General features: G+C 46.0%; 1 protein-coding gene across 1 annotated transcript in view; it reads left to right on the forward strand.

Moving 5' to 3' along the window:
• LOC125456083 (disintegrin and metalloproteinase domain-containing protein 12-like) overlaps positions 1–17,037 on the forward strand; it is a 223,160-nt gene that overhangs the window by 73,719 nt on the left and 132,404 nt on the right. Inside the window, exons 12-14 of the mRNA XM_059650791.1 lie at positions 168–310; positions 3,659–3,836; positions 16,017–16,109. Of these exons, the coding sequence (XP_059506774.1) occupies positions 168–310; positions 3,659–3,836; positions 16,017–16,109 (414 nt within the window). The remainder of the gene's footprint in view (positions 1–167; positions 311–3,658; positions 3,837–16,016; positions 16,110–17,037) is intronic.

Raw genomic sequence — 17,037 nt, forward strand, 5'->3', positions numbered from 1 at the left:
GATTGAGTATGAGCGAGAGACTGAGTCTGAGCTGGAGATTTGACAGTGAGCTTGTGACTGAAAGAAATAATCAGAGAGAGCTGAGTTTAGGTGAGACATTTTGTGAGTGCAAGTGACTGGGATGATGTTAAAACATGTTAACAGGAAGGTCCGTTGTTCCGTCCTAGGACAGCCAGCCAAGTTTCTTGGCTGCTGCTGCAACCGTCGCCCATGAACTAGGACACAATCTGGGAATGACACATGATACTGAGGATCGTGGCTGTAACTGTGCCGATGAGGTTGCAGGTTGCATCATGGAAACGGCAATGGGGTGAGGAACAGATTCTAGCAGCTTGTTCAGTGTTTGGGGATCTCGTTACCAATGTAACATGTAACAACAAGAGTGAATCTGTCCTGCCGTTAACACACGGCTGATGAGGTGAACTGTATTACCAAAGGAGCCTTGTCTTTGGATTGTAATTTATTCCATCTCTTTGTCACAATATTGTTGGATAGATGACAGTGAGGGGAAGGCTCCACTAACAGCTCCAGCTTCAGCCATGGTGCAGCTTTGAACCGCAGGCCAGGCAGAAACTGAAGAGAGCAAATTTTACAAGGGTCTGTTAACCAGGGAACATTTGTGGGAGAAGAGAAATACTAATGTTCTAAGCCTTTCCATCACAAAATAAGATGGAAATGTTTGAAAATTTACAAAGCCAAAAGTGAATGATCCTACATAAGGATGTAGAAAACAGAAACTAGTGCCAGTACCTCAGCCCCTCTGCCATTCACTCAAATTATCGCTGTTCTGCTACCTCAACTCCACCTTTCCAAACAGAATTATTGAGTAGTTCTGAAGTGGTGAGAGCTGGGTAGTGCTAACATGCAGGTGCAGCAAATAGTTCAGATGGCAAATGGTGTGTTGATCGTTATTACGGGAGGATTGGAGCGTCAGAGTGAGGGCAATTATATAAAACTGATTATATTATGTGCCGTTTTAGTTTCCGTACATAAAGAAAGACATACTTACCAGAGAGAGTGCAAGAAAAGTTCACCAAACGGATGGGATGGAGAAGTGGTCCTAGGAAGGAAGAGTAAACAGACTGTGACTACATTCTTTGAAGTTGAGAAATATGAATGATAATCTCATTCAAATATCAATAATACTTACAGCAATTGACAGGGTAGAAGGAAGAATGTTTCCCCCGTCTATGGCAGGGTGGGGTTTTAGGACTAGAGGACGCAGTCTTAGAGTAAGGGGCAGGTCACGTAGGTTTGAGATAAGGAGGAATTTCTTCACTCAGAGACTGCTGAATCTATTGAATGCTGTCCCCCAGAAAGTTGTGGAGGCTTAATCATTGAGTGTGTTCATTGCTAACATTGATCAATTTCTGTATATTAAAAACATCAGGAGATACAGATATAGTGTAGGAAAATGAAGGAGAAACAGATGATCAGCTTCGATTTCATTGAATGGCAGAGTAGGCTCAAAGGGCTGAATGGCCTTCCTTTGCTCCTATTTCATGTGTTCTTATTGCCATCTTCCTGAGTATCCTTATTTGAAAAGTGTTACAATAAAGGAAAACAAATGTAATCAAATCTGGTCCAAAAAACAGAGCAGTCAGGGGATTTCAACTTCCCCAACATTAACTGGGGAAAATTAACTAGTGTGAAAAGTTTAGAGGGAGAGAATTCTTAAAATGCATCAAATGCACCTTTTCAAGCCAGTCTGTTGAGGGTCCTATGAAAGAAGGAGTGATCTTGAACTTAATTTTAGGACATGAAGCTGGGTAGCGGATTGATGTCTCAGTGGGGAAGTATTTTGCAGACAGCAATTGTAATCTTTTAAATTCATGATTACTATAGAAAAGGACAAGAATGGCCCTGAAATCAAAGCCTTAAACTGAAGGAAGGCCAACTTTAGTAAGATCAGGCATTGTTTAGCCAGTGGGAACTGACACTTTTAGATAAATCTGTCTCAGAGTAGTGGGAGGATTTCAAGAAGGACATATAGAGAGTATAGGGCCAACATATTCCAATAAAGATAAAAGATGGAACTAAAAAAGATGATGATCCCCGAATATCAAGAGATAAAGGGAACTTTATGGCAGATACTGAGGGCTGAGATCTGCAGAAGACCCAGTGGCGTGCAGGATGTGCAAGGAGAAATTTAAAAAAAATAAATTAGGAGAGCAGAAAGGGAGCATGAAAGAAAAGCAGCGGGTAAAATAAAGAAATATAAGTTATTTCACGAGTACATTAAGGATAAAAGAATAACTAGGAAAAGAGCAGCGCCCGTTAAAGACCACAGTGGTAACTTGTGCATGGAGACAGTGGATAAGTACCTAAACTGATCTCATCCCATTGGCCAGCATTTGGCCGTAAACCCTCTAAACCCTTCCTGCTCATGTACCCATCAAGATACCTTTTAAATGTAATCATTGCGTCTGCCTCCACCACTTCTTCCAGCAACTCATTCCGGACAAGCACCACCCTCTGCATGAAAACATTTCCCCTAAGGTCCCTTTTAAACCTCTCCCCGCTCACCTTTAACCAAAGCCTCTAGTTTTGGACTCCCCAACCCTGGAGAGTGCTAATTGGCAGGAGGTTTCCTTTGTTATTTTTGACTTGGTGCCATGAGACTTCATGGCATTCTCCTCCCAACTTCAGTGGCACCACAATTACTCGGGCACTTGCCATCGGTGCCTGACATTGGGTCTGGTGTCTTTTCGGTGATCTTTGGTTGAAAGACATTGTTTTCAAAGATTGCCAATTTATTTCTTCACATGGACATTATTGGCAATGCCAAAATTTATCTCCTATACCTAACTGTCCTTGAGAAACTAAGCAATCTTATTGAATGAGAGATAACAAGGTATAGAGCTGGATGAACACAGCAGGCCAAGCAGCATCAGAGGAGCAGGAAAACTGATGTTTCGGGCCTAGACCCTTCTTCAGAAATCGTTCAGAAATAATTTCTGAAGAAGGGTCTAGGCTCGAAGCGATAGCTTCCCTGCTCCTCTGACGCTGCTTGGCCTGCTGTGTTCATCCGGCTCTATACCTTGTTATCTCAGATTCTCCAGCGTCTGCAGTTCCTACTGTCTCTGAAACAATCTTATTGAATCACTTTTTATTATGAAGATATTCCCACAGAGCCGTTAGATTGAGAGGTCCAGCAGTTTGACCCAGTGCTGAGGAAGGAACAGTTATATGTCTTAGTATCTAACTTAGAATGGTTGTAGGTGGCACTGGTCCAGCTCTTCTCTTTTTCAGGCAATGGAGGTTGCAGGTTTGGGAGATGTGATCAACTTAGACCATAAGACGTAGGAGTGGAAGTAAGGCCATTCGGCCCATCAAGTCCGCTCCGCCATTTAAATCATGGCTGATGGGCATTTCAACTCCACTTCCCTGCACTCTCCCCGTAGCCCTTGATTCCTTCTGAGATCAAGAATTTGTCAATCTCTGCCTTGAAGGCATCTAACGTCCCGGCCTCCACTGCACTCCGTGGCAATGAATTCCACAGACCCACCGCTCTCTGGCTGAAGAAATGTCGTCTCATTTCCGTTTTAAACTTACCCCCTCTAGTTTTAAGGCTTTGTGGATATCAACATTGTTTCCTGCTCTTTGTTACATTTTGAACTTGCTCTTCTTTGACACTATCATGTGTTCTTATCCTCAGTTTCACATTCCCAGTAATGTTCAGCAGCTGCAGCAAAGATGACCTGGAGGCCAGCCTGCTTCGTGGGTTTGGGGTGTGTCTCTACAACATGCCAGATCTTGATAAACTGGTTCAAGGGCAAGAGTGTGGCAACTTGTACGTGGAGAAAGGTGAAGAGTGTGACTGTGGCTCCGCTGAGGTAAGAAGGAGCCAGGTAAATAATATTGTCCAGGAGATCCTTGTAGGGAACGACAAACAGCAAGTCTGAATATTATGACAAATCATAAACATATTTCTTATTGAACAGGGATGACACTATGTCAGCTAAAGGACACCATCTCCACACAAAATGATATTTTAATTTATTTCATAGAATCCTTATGGTGTAGAAACAGGTCATTCAGCCCATAAAGTCCACACCCACCCTCTGAAGAGTGACCCACTCCCAATTCTGTCCTTGCTGCCCTGTATATCCCATGGATAACCCACTTTGCGTGGGCATCCCTAGATACTCGAGGCAATTTGACATGGTCAATCCACCTAATCTGCACATCTTTGGACTGTGGGAGGAAACGGAAGCACCCGGAGGAAACCCACGCAGACACAGAGAGAAACTCCGCACTGACAGTTGCTCAAGGGTAGAGTTGAACCTGGGTCCCTGGCGCTGTGAGGCAGCAGTGTTAATCACTGAGTCACCGTGCCATCCTACATTTCACTTGAATGTTTAATGTTTGTTACAATCCACCCTTAATGGCTGCAGTGTTTTAACTTGGCTTAATTTGTTTAAATTTGTTTTTCAAAAGAGTATAATGAGAGGCAGGTAACCCCACTCCTTTAAAAACTACATAGATGAGCACTTGAAATGTCATAGCATTTAAGGCTATTTGGACCTAGTGCTGGAAAGTGGGGTTAGTATTGATTTAGTGGAGACTTGTCAGCACTAATGCAATGGGCTGAAGGCCATCTTCTGTACTGTATGATTTAATGACTCTATGAGAGTCAGCCTGACTGATGAAGAGTCATTTAGACTTAAAAAAACATTAGCTTGCTTTCTCTCCATGGATGCTACCTGACCAGCTGTGATCTCCAGCAATTTTATTTTCAGTTCTGACAGCATACTACTCTGAAGAAGCTCGACTTTGGCTGATTTCAGAATGTAAATGTAGCCAGGCCTTATCAGTCCTTGGGCGAGATATACCAGCTGTTGTAAGCTTAAGCAGATTCTCAGGCACATTGGATTGTGCCCGTACCTCTCAGCCAGAAGCTCTGGGTTCAGGTTCCACTCCAGACCATGAAAGTTGTGCTCATGATGTAGCTAAACGCACCATTGGCATGCGAAGAGCGGGAGAGATTCCTGATCAGTTGTGTGTGATGTCTCCACATTATTTGTCTCGGTGAATATCCTGGAGAGGACACTTAAATTTCTTGGTTCACATTGACACACAGCAAGAAATGGTTACTGGTAATAAGCTCTTGCCCATTTGGTATAGAGCAAAAGTGCCACTTTTGATGATTAGAGAGATCATTGCATTTCATTGGACGGCTGGGCAATCCCAGGCAGTATGGGACTGTACCAATTTGATCTGCTGGTTTCAGTGCATTCATAGAGCTTGGAGGGCTATCAGGCAACAGATGAGTTGCTAACCTATGCATGAGGCAAGTCTATCTCAACAAAAATGTTCTTTTAAATTCATTTGTGGCATGTGGCATCGCTGGCTGGCCAGCAATTTATTGACCGTCTCTAGCTGCCGTTGAGAAGGTGGTGGTGAGCTGCCTTTTTGAATTGCTGCAGTCCAACTCACCATCCTTACCCATGTCTGCAGCAGGTTAAAGACACATGCAAGACAGCTGTGAACTTACAAGGCTCACTGCTGGACACGTGATTGTGCTACAACAAACAAGGCTTTGTTAAACTGGATCCCTTAAAGATACACCAAATGTTCCTCAGGCAGGGGAAACGCTCAAAAGACAAGACGTGATAATAAATTACATTTAACAGTGAAAATGAACACTTAATGTGCAATGCCTGAACCCAGCCAAGGTACTGATGTGTTCAGTGTGGTGGAGAGAATCTTTCCTCACTTCGCACAGATTTCACACCCAAGTATCAGACATTTACTTCAGTGTGGTCTCAGAGGTGTAAAGACCATGTCTTTTTATCTTTATGTATTTTTGATTATGGATTGAAATGGGAAAAGAACTGTTTTAAACACCAGGATTGTTGAAGTATTAAGGTGAAAAGTCTCAATGGTCCCAAAGTACCATAAACATAGAACATAGAACATAGAACAGTACAGCACAGAACAGGCCCTTCAGCCCACAATGTTGTGCCGACCATTGATCCTCATGTATGCACCCTCAAATTTCTGTGACCATATACATGTCCAGCAGTCTCTTAAATGACCCCAATGACCTTGCTTCCACAACTGCTGCTGGCAACGCATTCCATGCTCTCACAACTCTCTGCGTAAAGAACCTGCCTCTGACATCCCCTCTATACTTTCCACCAACCAGCTTAAAACTATGACCCCTCGTGCTAGCCATTTCTGCCCTGGGAAATAGTCTCTGGCTATCAACTCTATCTATGCCTCTCATTATCTTGGACATTACCATGTCCAATTTTGGGCCCCACACCTCAGGAAGGACATACTAGCCCTGGAGTGTGTCCAGCGGAGATTCACACAGATGATCCCTGGAATGGTAGGTTTAACATATGATGAACGGCTAAGGATCCTGGGATTGTACTCATTAGAGTTTAGAAGGTTGAGGGGAGATCTAATAGAAACTTACAAGATAATGTATGGCTTAGAAGGGGTGGACGCTAGGAAGTTGTTTCCGTTGGGCGGGGAGACGAGGACCCATGGGTACAGCCTTAAAATTAGACGGGGTAAATTTAAAAGAGAAATGAGATGACATTTCTTCAGCCAGAGAGTGGTGGGCTTGTGGAATTCATTGCCGCAGAGTGCAGTGGAGGCCGGGACGTTGGATGCCTTCAAGGCAGAGATCGACAAATTCTTGATCTCAATAGGAATCAAGGGCTGCGGGGAGAGTGCAGGGAATTGGAGTTGAAATGCCCATCAGCCATGACTTAAATGGCAGAGTGGACTTGATGGGCTGAATGGCCTTACTTCCACTCCTATGTCTTATGGTCTTATGGTCTAAACTGCTTTCTCAGCAGACAGAGGTGACTAGTGCTGAGTTTAACCTGAGGGTCACATGCCTCAGGCATAGGGCAAGGCTGGGAAGTAGGGACCTTCATGCTGACCTCAGCTGGTGTGGGAAGAATTACTGAATGTTTTAAACGCAAGTGAGGTAACAGTCAGTGTAAGCACCGTTTATACAGTTCCTTGTTCAGCAGGGCACCTGTTACGAAATCTCAATGTATCCTCTTGCTTTTGTATCCTTTCCTGATGAAGGGTCTAGGCCTGAAATGTCAGCTTTTGTGCTCCTAAGATGTTGCTTGGCCTGCTGTGTTCATCCACTTTGTTATCTTGCATCCTCCTGCTGTTTGCCTTTTGCTGTTGTGTTGAAGCTGGAGTTACCCTCAAACCATTTGGCCTTATTTATGAAGTCTGGAATACTGTATTCAGTATCAAGAACTCTGTCTACCAGTTTCATCATCTTCAGTGATTGATGGACATATAAACCCAGGTCTCAGAAGGAAGGGAGGTGACCACAGCTATAAAGCGAAGTCAGCATAGGAGCAAATTACTGCAGATGCTGGAACCTGCATTGAAAACAACAAATGCTGGAGATCACAGTGGGCCAGGCAACATCCATGGAGAGAGAGCAAGCCACATTTCAAGTCTAGATGACTCTTCATCGGAGCTGAAGTGAAGTGTAAAGGGGGCAGCATTTATACTGCAGTTGGGAAGAGAGTACATAGAACATATCAAACAATGCGGCACAGAACAGGCCCTTCGGCCCTCGATGTTGCACTGAGCTGTGACCTGATCTAAGCCCCTCCCCCTACACTATCCCATCATCATCCAGATGCTTATCCAAGGACTGTTTAAATGCCCCTAATGTGGCTGAGTTAACTACATTGGCAGGTAGGGCATTCCACGCCCTTACCACTCTCTGAGTAAGGAGCTTGCCTCTGACATCTGTCTTAAATCTATCACCCCTCAATTTGTAGCTATGCCCCCTTGTACAAGCTGAAGTCATCAACCTCAGAAAAAGACTCTAACTGTCCACCCTATCTAATCTTCTAATCATCTTGTGTGTCTCTATTTAATCCCCTCTTAGCCTTCTTCTCTCTAATGAGAACAGACCCAAGTCCCTCAGCCTTTCTTCATAGGGCCTGCGCTCCAGACCAGGCAACATCCTCGTAAATCTCCTCTGCAGCTTTTCCAATGCTTCCACATCCTTCCTATAATAGGGCGACCGGAGCTGCACGCAATATTCCAAGTGAGGCCGCACTAGCGTTTTGTACAGTTGCAGCATGACATCACGGCTCCGGAACTCAATCCATCTACCAATAAAACCTAACACACCGTAAGCCTTCTTAACAGCACTATCAACCTGGGTGGTAACTTTCAGGGATCTATGTACATGGACACCAAGATCCCTCTGCACATCCGCACTACCAAGAATCTTCCCATTGACCCAGTATTCTGCCTTCCTATTGTTCTTCCCAAAGTGAATCACCTCATATTTATCCATATTGAACTCCATTTGCCACCTTTTAGCCCAATTCTGCAGTTTATTGAAGTCTCCCTGCAAACTGCAACATTCTTCCACACTGTCCATCACTTCACCGACTTTAGTGTCATCTGCAAACTTACTAACCCATCTACCTGTGCCTGTGTCCAAGTCATTTATAAAAATGACAAACAGCAGTGGTCCCAAAGCAGATCCTTGAGGCACACCACTAGTAACCGGACTCCAGGCTGAATATTTTCCATCAACCACCACTCGTTGCCTTCTTACAGAAAGCCAGTTTCTAATCCAAACTGCTAAATCTCCCTCAATCCCATGCCTCCGTATCTTCTCCAATAGCCTACCATGTGGAACCTTATCAAAGTCTTTACTGAAGTCCATGTATGCCACGTCAGCGGCCCTACCCTCATCCATATGCTTGGTCACCTTCTCAAAAAACTCAATGAGGTTTGTGAGACACGACCTGCCCTTGACGAGTCCATATTGACTATCTCCAATCAAATTGTTGCTTGCTAGATGATTATAAATCCTATCTCGTATAACCCTTTCCAAAACTTTTCCTACAACAGACGTAAGGCTCACTGGTCTATAATTACCTGGGTCATCTCTCCTGCTCTTCTTGAACAAGGGCACAACATTTGCAATCCTCCAGTCCTCTGGTACTAAACCTGTAGACAATGATGACTCAAAGATCAAGGCCAAAGACTCTGCCACCTCCTCCATAGCTTCCCAGAGAATCCTCGGAAAAATCCCATCTGGCCCAGGGGATTTATCTACCTTCACACCTTCTAGAATTGATAACACCTCCTCGTTATTAACCTCAATCCTTTCAATTCTAGTAGCCCATAACTCAGCCTTCTCCTTTACAATATTGTCCTCTTCCTGAGTGAAAACAGATGAGAAATATTCGTTTAGCACCTCTCCGATCTCCACAGGGTCCACACACAACTTCCCACTTCTGTCTTTGACTGGCCCTATTCCTACCCTACTCATCCTCTTATTCCTCACATACCTCTTTAAATCCTTCCTAGCTAATCTGGAACTCTCCATCGCCTCATCTGAACCATCCTGTCTCATTGTCACATAAGCCTCCCTCTTCCACTTAACAAGAGATACAATTTCTTTAGTAAACCACGGTTCCCTTATCTTATCGCTTCCTCCTTGCCTGACAGGGACATACCTGTCAAGGACACGCAATATCTGTTCCTTAAACCAGCTCCACATTTCGATTGTCCCTATCCCCTGCATTTTGCTAACCCATTGTATGCCGACTAAGTCTTGCCTAATCGCATTATAATTGCCCTTCCCCTATCTGTAACTGTTGCCCTGTGGCATGTTCCTATCCCTCTCCATCGCTAAACTAAAGGTAACCAAATTATGGTCACTCTCTCCAAAGTGCTCACCCACCAGTAAATCAAACACCTGGCCTGGTTCATTACCAAGTTCCAGATCCAGTGTGGCCTCCCCTCTTGTCGATCCTTCAACATACTGTGTCAGGAAACCGTCCTGCACACATTGGACAAAAACTGATCCATCTGACGTACTAGAGTTATAGCATTTCCAGTCAATGTTGGGGAAGTTAAAGTCTCCCATAATGACCACCCCGTTCCTTTCACTCCTGCCCAGAATTGTTTTGCCAATCCTCTCCTCCACATCCCTGGAACTTTGTGGAGGCCTATAAAAAATTCCCAGCAGTGTGACCTCTCCTCTCCTGTTTCTGACCTCAGCCCATGCCACCTCAGTAGACGAGTCCTCGTCAAAAGTTCTTTCAGCTACTGTTGTACTGTCCTTGACTAACAAAGCCACACCTCCCCCTCTATTACCACCTTCCCTGATCTTAATGAAAGATCTAAACCCTGGAACTTGCAACATCCATTCCTGACCCTGCTCTATCCATGTCTCTGAAATGGCCACAACATCGAAGTCCCAGGTACCTATCCATGCTGCAAGCTCACCTGCCTTATTCCGGATACTCCTGGCGGTAAAGTAGACACACTTCAACCCAGCTTGCTGTCTGCCAGCACACTCCTGTGACAGTGAGATCCTGTCCATGTCCTCCCTACGCTCATCCTCCTGTGTACTGGAACAACACCACAGTTTCCGATCCCCCTTCTGAGCTAGTTTAAATCCACCTGAATAGCACTAGCGAATTTCCCACCCAGGATATTAGTGCCCCTCTGGTTCAAGTGGAGACCGTCCTGTTTGTAGAGGTCCCACCTTCCCCAGAATGAGCCCCAACTGTCCATGTACCTGAAGCCCTCCCTCCTGCACCATCCCTGCAGCCACGTGTTCAGCTGAAATCTCTCCCTGTTCTTTACTTCGCTATCACATGGCATGGGTAACAAACCAGAGATAACCACTCTGTTTGTTCTAGCTCTCAGCTTCCACCCTAGCTCCCTGAAATCCTGCCTGACATCCCTATCCCTTTTCCTACCTCTGTCGTTGGTGCCTATGTGGACCCCGACTTGGGGCTGGTCACCCTCTCCCCTTAGGACCCCAAAGACACGATCCGAGACATCACGGACCCTGGCACCTGGGAGGCAACACACCAACCGTGAGTCTCAGGTGTTCCCAACAAACCTTCTATCAGTCCCTCTAACTATTGAGTCCCCAATGACTAACACTCACTTCCTATCCCCGCTTCCCTTAGAACATAGAACATTACAGCACAGTACAGGCCCTACGGCCCTCGATGTTGTGCTGACCTGTCATACCGATCTCAAGCCCGTCTAACCTACACTATTCCATGTACGTCCATATGCTTATCCAATGACAACTTAAATGTACCTAAAGTTGGCGAATCTACTACCGTTGCAGGCAAAGCGTTCCATTCCCTTACTACTCTCTGAGTAAAGAAACTACCTCTGACATCTGTCCTATATCTTTCACCCCTCAGTTTAAAGCTATGCCCCCTCGTGCTCGCCGTCACCATCCCAGGAAAAAGGCTCTCCCTATCCACCCTATCTAACCCTCTAATTATTTTATATGTTTCAATTAAGTCACCTCTCAACCTTCTTCTCTCGAATGAAAACAGCCTCAAGTCCCTCAGCATTTCCTCGTAAGACCTTCCCTCCATACCAGGCAACATCCGAGTAAATCTCATCTGCACCCTTTCCAAAGCTTCCACATCCTTCTTATAGTGCGATGATCAGAACTGTACACAATACTCCAAGTGCGGCCGCACCAGAGTTTTGTACAGCTGCATTGTAACCTCTTGGTTCTGGAACTCGATCCCTCTATTAATAAAAGCTAAAACACTGTATGCCTTGTTAACAGCCCTGTCAACCTGGGTGGCAACTTTCAAGGATCTGTGTACTTGGACACCGAGATCTCTCTGCTCATCTACACCACCAAGAATCTTACCATTAGCCCAGTACTTTGCCTTCCAGTTACTGCTACCAAAGTGCATCACCTCACACTTATCTGCATTAAACTCTCCATTTGCCACCTCTCAGCCCAGCTCTGCAGGTTATCTATGTCTCTCTGCATCCTACAGCATCCTTCGTCACTACCCACAATTTCACCGACCTTAGTGTCGTCTGCAAATTTACTAACCCATCCTTCTACGCCCTCATCCAGGTCATTGATAAAAATGACAAACAGCAGTGGACCCAACACCGACTCCTGCGGTACACCACTAGTCATTGGTCTCCAGGATGAACATTTCCCATCAACTACCACCCTCTGTCTTCTTTCAGCAAGCCAATTTCCGATCCAAACTGTTATATCTCCCACAATCCCATTCCTCCGCATTTTGTACAATAGCCTACTGTGGGGAACCTTATCGAATGCCTTGCTGAAATCCATATACACCACATCAAACGGTTTACTCTCATCTACCTGTTTGGTCACCTTCTCAGAGAAATCAATAAGGTTTGTGAGGCACGACCTTCCCTTCACAAAACCGTGCAGACTATCCCTAATCAATTTATTCTTTTCCAGATGATTACAAATCCTATCCCTTATAACCTTTTCCAACACTTTACCAACAACTGAGGTAAGGGTCACTGGTCTATAATTACCAGGTTGTCTCTACTCCCCTTCTTGAACAGGGGAACCACATTTGCTATCCTCCAGTCATCTGGCACTATTCCTGTAGACAATGATGAGTTAAAGATCAATGCCAAATGCTCGGCAATCTCCTCCCTGGCTTCCCAGAGGATCCTAGGATAAATCCCATCCGGCCCAGGGGACTTATCTATCTTCACCCTCTGTAGGATTTCTAATACCTCTTCCTTGTGAACCTCAATCCCACCTACTCTAGCAGCCTGTATCTCAGCATTCTCCTCGACAACATTGTCGTTTTCTAGAGTGAATACTGTTGAAAAATATTCATTTAGTGCTTCCCCTGTCTTGTCTGACTCCACACACAACTTACCACTACTATCCTTGATTGGGCCTAATCTTACTTTCGTCACTCTTTTATTCCTTAAATACCTATAGAAAGCCTTCGGGTTTACCCTGATCCTATCCGCCAACAACTTCTCATGTCTCCTCCTGGCTCTTCTGAGCTCTCTCTTTAGGTCTTTCCTGGCTACCTTGTAGCCCTCAAGTGCCCTAACTGAGCCTCCACATCTCATCCTAACATAAGCCTTCTTCTTCCTCTTGACCAGAGATTCCACCTCCTTTGTAAACCACGGCTCCCGCACTCTGCAGCTTCCTCCCTGCCTGACAGGTGCATATTTATCTAGGACACACAGGAGCTTTTCCTTGAATAAGCTCCACATTTCTAATGTGCCCATCCCCTGCAGTTTCCTTCCCCATTCTATGCTCCCTAAATCTTGCCTAATCTCATCGTAATTGCCTTTCCCCCAGCTATAATTCTTGCCCAGTGGTATACACCTATCCCTTTCCATCACTAAAGGAAACATAACAGAATTGTGATCGCTATCACCAAAGTGCTCACCTACTTCCAAATCTAACACCTGGCCGGGCTCATTACCCAGTACCAAATCTAATGTGGCTTCGCCCCTTGTTGGCCTATCTACATACTGTGTCAGGAAGCCCTCCTGCACACACTGGACAAAAACTGACCCATCGATAGTACTCGAACTATGGTGTTCCCAGTCAATATTTGGAAAGTTGAAGTCCCCCATGATAACTACCCTGTCTCTCTCACTCCTATTGAGAATCATCTTTGCTGTCCTTTCCTCTACATCTCTGGAACTATTTGGAGGCCTGTAGAAAACTCCCAAGAGGGTGACCTCTCCTTTCCTGTTTCTAACCTCAGCCCATACTACCTCAGTTGACGAGTCCCCAAACACCCTTTCTGCAACTGTAATACTGTCCTTGACCAACAATGCCCCACCTCCCCCCCACTTTTACCATCTTCTCTGTTCTCACTGAAACATCTAAATCCCGGAACCTGCAACAACCATTCCTGTCCCTGCTCTATCCATGTGTCCGAAATGGCCACAACATCGAAGTCCCAGGTACTAACCCATGCTACAAGTTCACCCACCTTATTCCGGACACTCCTGGCATTGACGTAGACACAGTTTCAAACCAATGTCTTGCTTGCTGGTGCCATCTTGCATCCCTGAAACTTTATTTCGGACCACCCTACTCTCAACCTTTTCTAAACTCGAACTACAATTTTGGTTCCCATCCCCCTTCTGTGCAAGAGGGACAGACTCTATGCCAGAGACCTGCACCCCAGTGCATGCCCCTGGTAAGTCGTTTCCCCCCCCAACAGTATCCAAAACGGAATACTTGTTTTTCAGGGGAACAACCGCAGGCGATCCCTGCACTGACTGCTTTTTCCTACTTCTAACAGTAACCCAGCTTTCTTCACGCTTAGGAGTAACTACTTCCCTGTACTTCTTGTCTCTCACTGACTCTGCCTCCTGAATGATCCGAAGTTCATCCAGCTCCGGCTCCAGTTCCCTAACGCGGTCTTGGAGGAGCAAGAGTTGGGTGCACTTCCTGCAGATGTAGTGGTATGGAGGTGGAGAGTGTAGACTGCTGGTGGAGAGGGGATGTTGATAGTTCAGATTATGTGACCAAAATGTGAGAATGGCAGAACACTGGTGTGTCTTGCTGCCAGGCTGGAAAGGACAGACAGTCCCACTGGAGTTGGGGGAGGGGAGAGAGAACGTGGTGACAGAGAATGTAACAAGTAAAGCTAACAGAAAGGGAAAGAATGGGAGTGGGTTCACAATCTGAACGGAAGTTAGGGACAGCTTTACACTGAACGTGGAAGCATATAGTGGAAATCAGCGGCAAGCCTTTAAAAAACCAGCAGAGGGGGGACAAAATGAAAAATGAGAGTAAGCGAGCCACTAACGGCAAAGAGGATTGCAAGAGTTTTTGTTTAGATATATACAACACATTTGGAGTGGTGGTGGCTGTGGGAGCAGGGTAAGGGGAACCTGGGGATCCAGTGGGAGCACGGTAAGGGGAACCTGGGGATCCAGTGGGAGCACGGTAAAGGGGAACCTGGGGATCCAGTGGGAGCAGGGTAAGGGGAGCCTGGGGATCCAGTGGGAGCAGGGTAAGGGGAACCTGGGGATCCAGTGGGAGCATGGTAAGGGGAACCTGGGCATTCAGTGGGAGCACGGTAAAGGGGAACCTGGGGATCCAGTGGGAGCAGGGTAAGGGGAGCCTGGGGATCCAGTGGGAGCACGGTAAGGGGAACCTGGGGATCCAGTGGGAGCACGGTAAAGGGGAACCTGGGGATCCAGTGGGAGCACGGTAAGGGGAACCTGGGGATCCAGTGGGAGCAGGGTAAGGGGAACCTGGGGATCCAGTGGGGCAGGGTAAAGGGGAACCTGGGGATCCAGTGGGAGCAGGGTAAAGGGGAACCTGGGGATCCAGTGGGAGCAGGGTAAGGGGAACCTGGGGATCCAGTGGGAGCACGGTAAAGGGGAACCTGGGGATCCAGTGGGAGCAGGGTAAGGGGAACCTGGAGATCCAGTGGGAGCAGGGTAAGGGGAACCTGGGGATCCAGTGGGCCAGGGTAAAGGGGAACCTGGGGATCCAGTGGGAGCAGGGTATACGCAAACCTGGGGATCTTGTGGGAGGAGGGTAAGGGGAAGGTGGGGGTCCAGTGGAGCAGGAGTTGACCAGACACTGTCCCCTTCCAACACTCCTTTCACACATGGGAAGTCAATGGCCTAGTGGTATTATCGCTGGACTGTTAATTCAGAGAGCCTGCTAATGTTCTGGGCCGGGTTCAAATCCCACCATGGCAGATAGTGGAATTTGAATTCAAAAAATATCTGGAATTAAAAGCCTAATGATGACCATTAATCCATTGTTGATTGTCAGGGGAAAAACCCATCTGGTTCACTAATGCCCTTTAGGGAAGGAAACTGCCTTCCTTACCTAGTCTGGACTCCATGTGACTCCAGACCCACGGCAATGTGATTGACGTGGAGCCGCCCTCTGGGCAATTAGGGATGGGCAATAAATGCTGCCTGGCCAGTGACGCCCTTACCCTGTGGATGAATTTTAAAAATCTCTTGGGAAAGGTATGGTATTGGGTGGGTTCAGAATAAAGCTGCTTGTACACTGTTCCCATTGCGCAGTCTCAGGACAGGTACAGCATAGGGTTAGGTACAAAATAAACCTTTTTCTCATCTGTCCCCAGCCACAACACAAGGCTAACTGTAGATTAAAGCTTCCTCTTCCTTAAAGTGAAGAATCGGTGAAACCAGTATGCATGTGAAGATGTCATTTCAGGTGAAGGTAATATCTGTATTTGTTTCGCCCTCAGGAATGTTCAGATCCCTGCTGTGAACCATCAATTTGCAAATTAAAACCTGGTGCAAAATGTCCAACCTCTGGCCCCTGCTGTAAAGACTGTGAGGTGAGAGTGCATTGGATTACACTGTGCAATTTGCAAAACCACTGTGCATAAGCTTGGTGCTATCATAATGTAAATGTTGCCCATTCCCTTCAGGCCTTGGTTGCAAAGGAGCTCACACAGTTGGGATAAGAGTTTCTCTCACAGTTAGATCCAACCTTCAAAAATTCTGATATTGCGAGAGGAAACATTGGCAATTTGTGGGGACAAGTGGTTGTCAATTGGGAGGGTGAGGCTTAGTTGAAAAGAGGAGATGATGCCTTAGTGTAACATCAGCAAATAGTAACCCAGGGGCCCAGGTGAATGTTCTCTATTGATGGGTTTGAATCCCATCTTGGCTGATGAGAAATTTGAATTCAATAAGATGGTGAAATTGCAAATAAAACTGGTAAGTACTGCCAATTGTCAGTGAAGACTCCAGGTTAAGCTACTTCCACATTGCTGTTATGGAGGGAATTCCAGGACTTTCACCCAGTAACAGTGAAGGAATGGCGATATATTTCCAATTCCAGATTGTGAGTGGCTTGGAGGGGAACTTGCAGGGGGTGGTGTTCCCATTTATCTGCTGCAAATGTCTTTCGAGATGGACATGGGTTTGCAGCGAAACAAAACTGGGTGAATTTCTGCAGTACATCTAGTAGACAGAATCTACTGTTGCTAATGAACGTGGATGGTGGAGGGAATGAATGTTTGTAAATGTGGCATCAACCAAATGAGCTGCTTTGTCCTGATTAGTGTCAAGTTTCTTGCATGTTGTTGAGGCTGCCCTCATCCAGATGAGTATTCCATCACACTCCTGATTTGTGATAATGGGAACTGCAGATGCTGGAGAATCCAAGACAACAAAGTGTGAGGCTGGATGAACACAGCAGGCGAAGCAGCATCTCAGGAGCACAAAAGCTGACATTTCGGGCCTAGACCCTTCATCAGA

Source organism: Stegostoma tigrinum, chromosome 1 (assembly GCF_030684315.1).
Source record: "Stegostoma tigrinum isolate sSteTig4 chromosome 1, sSteTig4.hap1, whole genome shotgun sequence".
Taxonomy (NCBI): domain Eukaryota; kingdom Metazoa; phylum Chordata; class Chondrichthyes; order Orectolobiformes; family Stegostomatidae; genus Stegostoma; species Stegostoma tigrinum.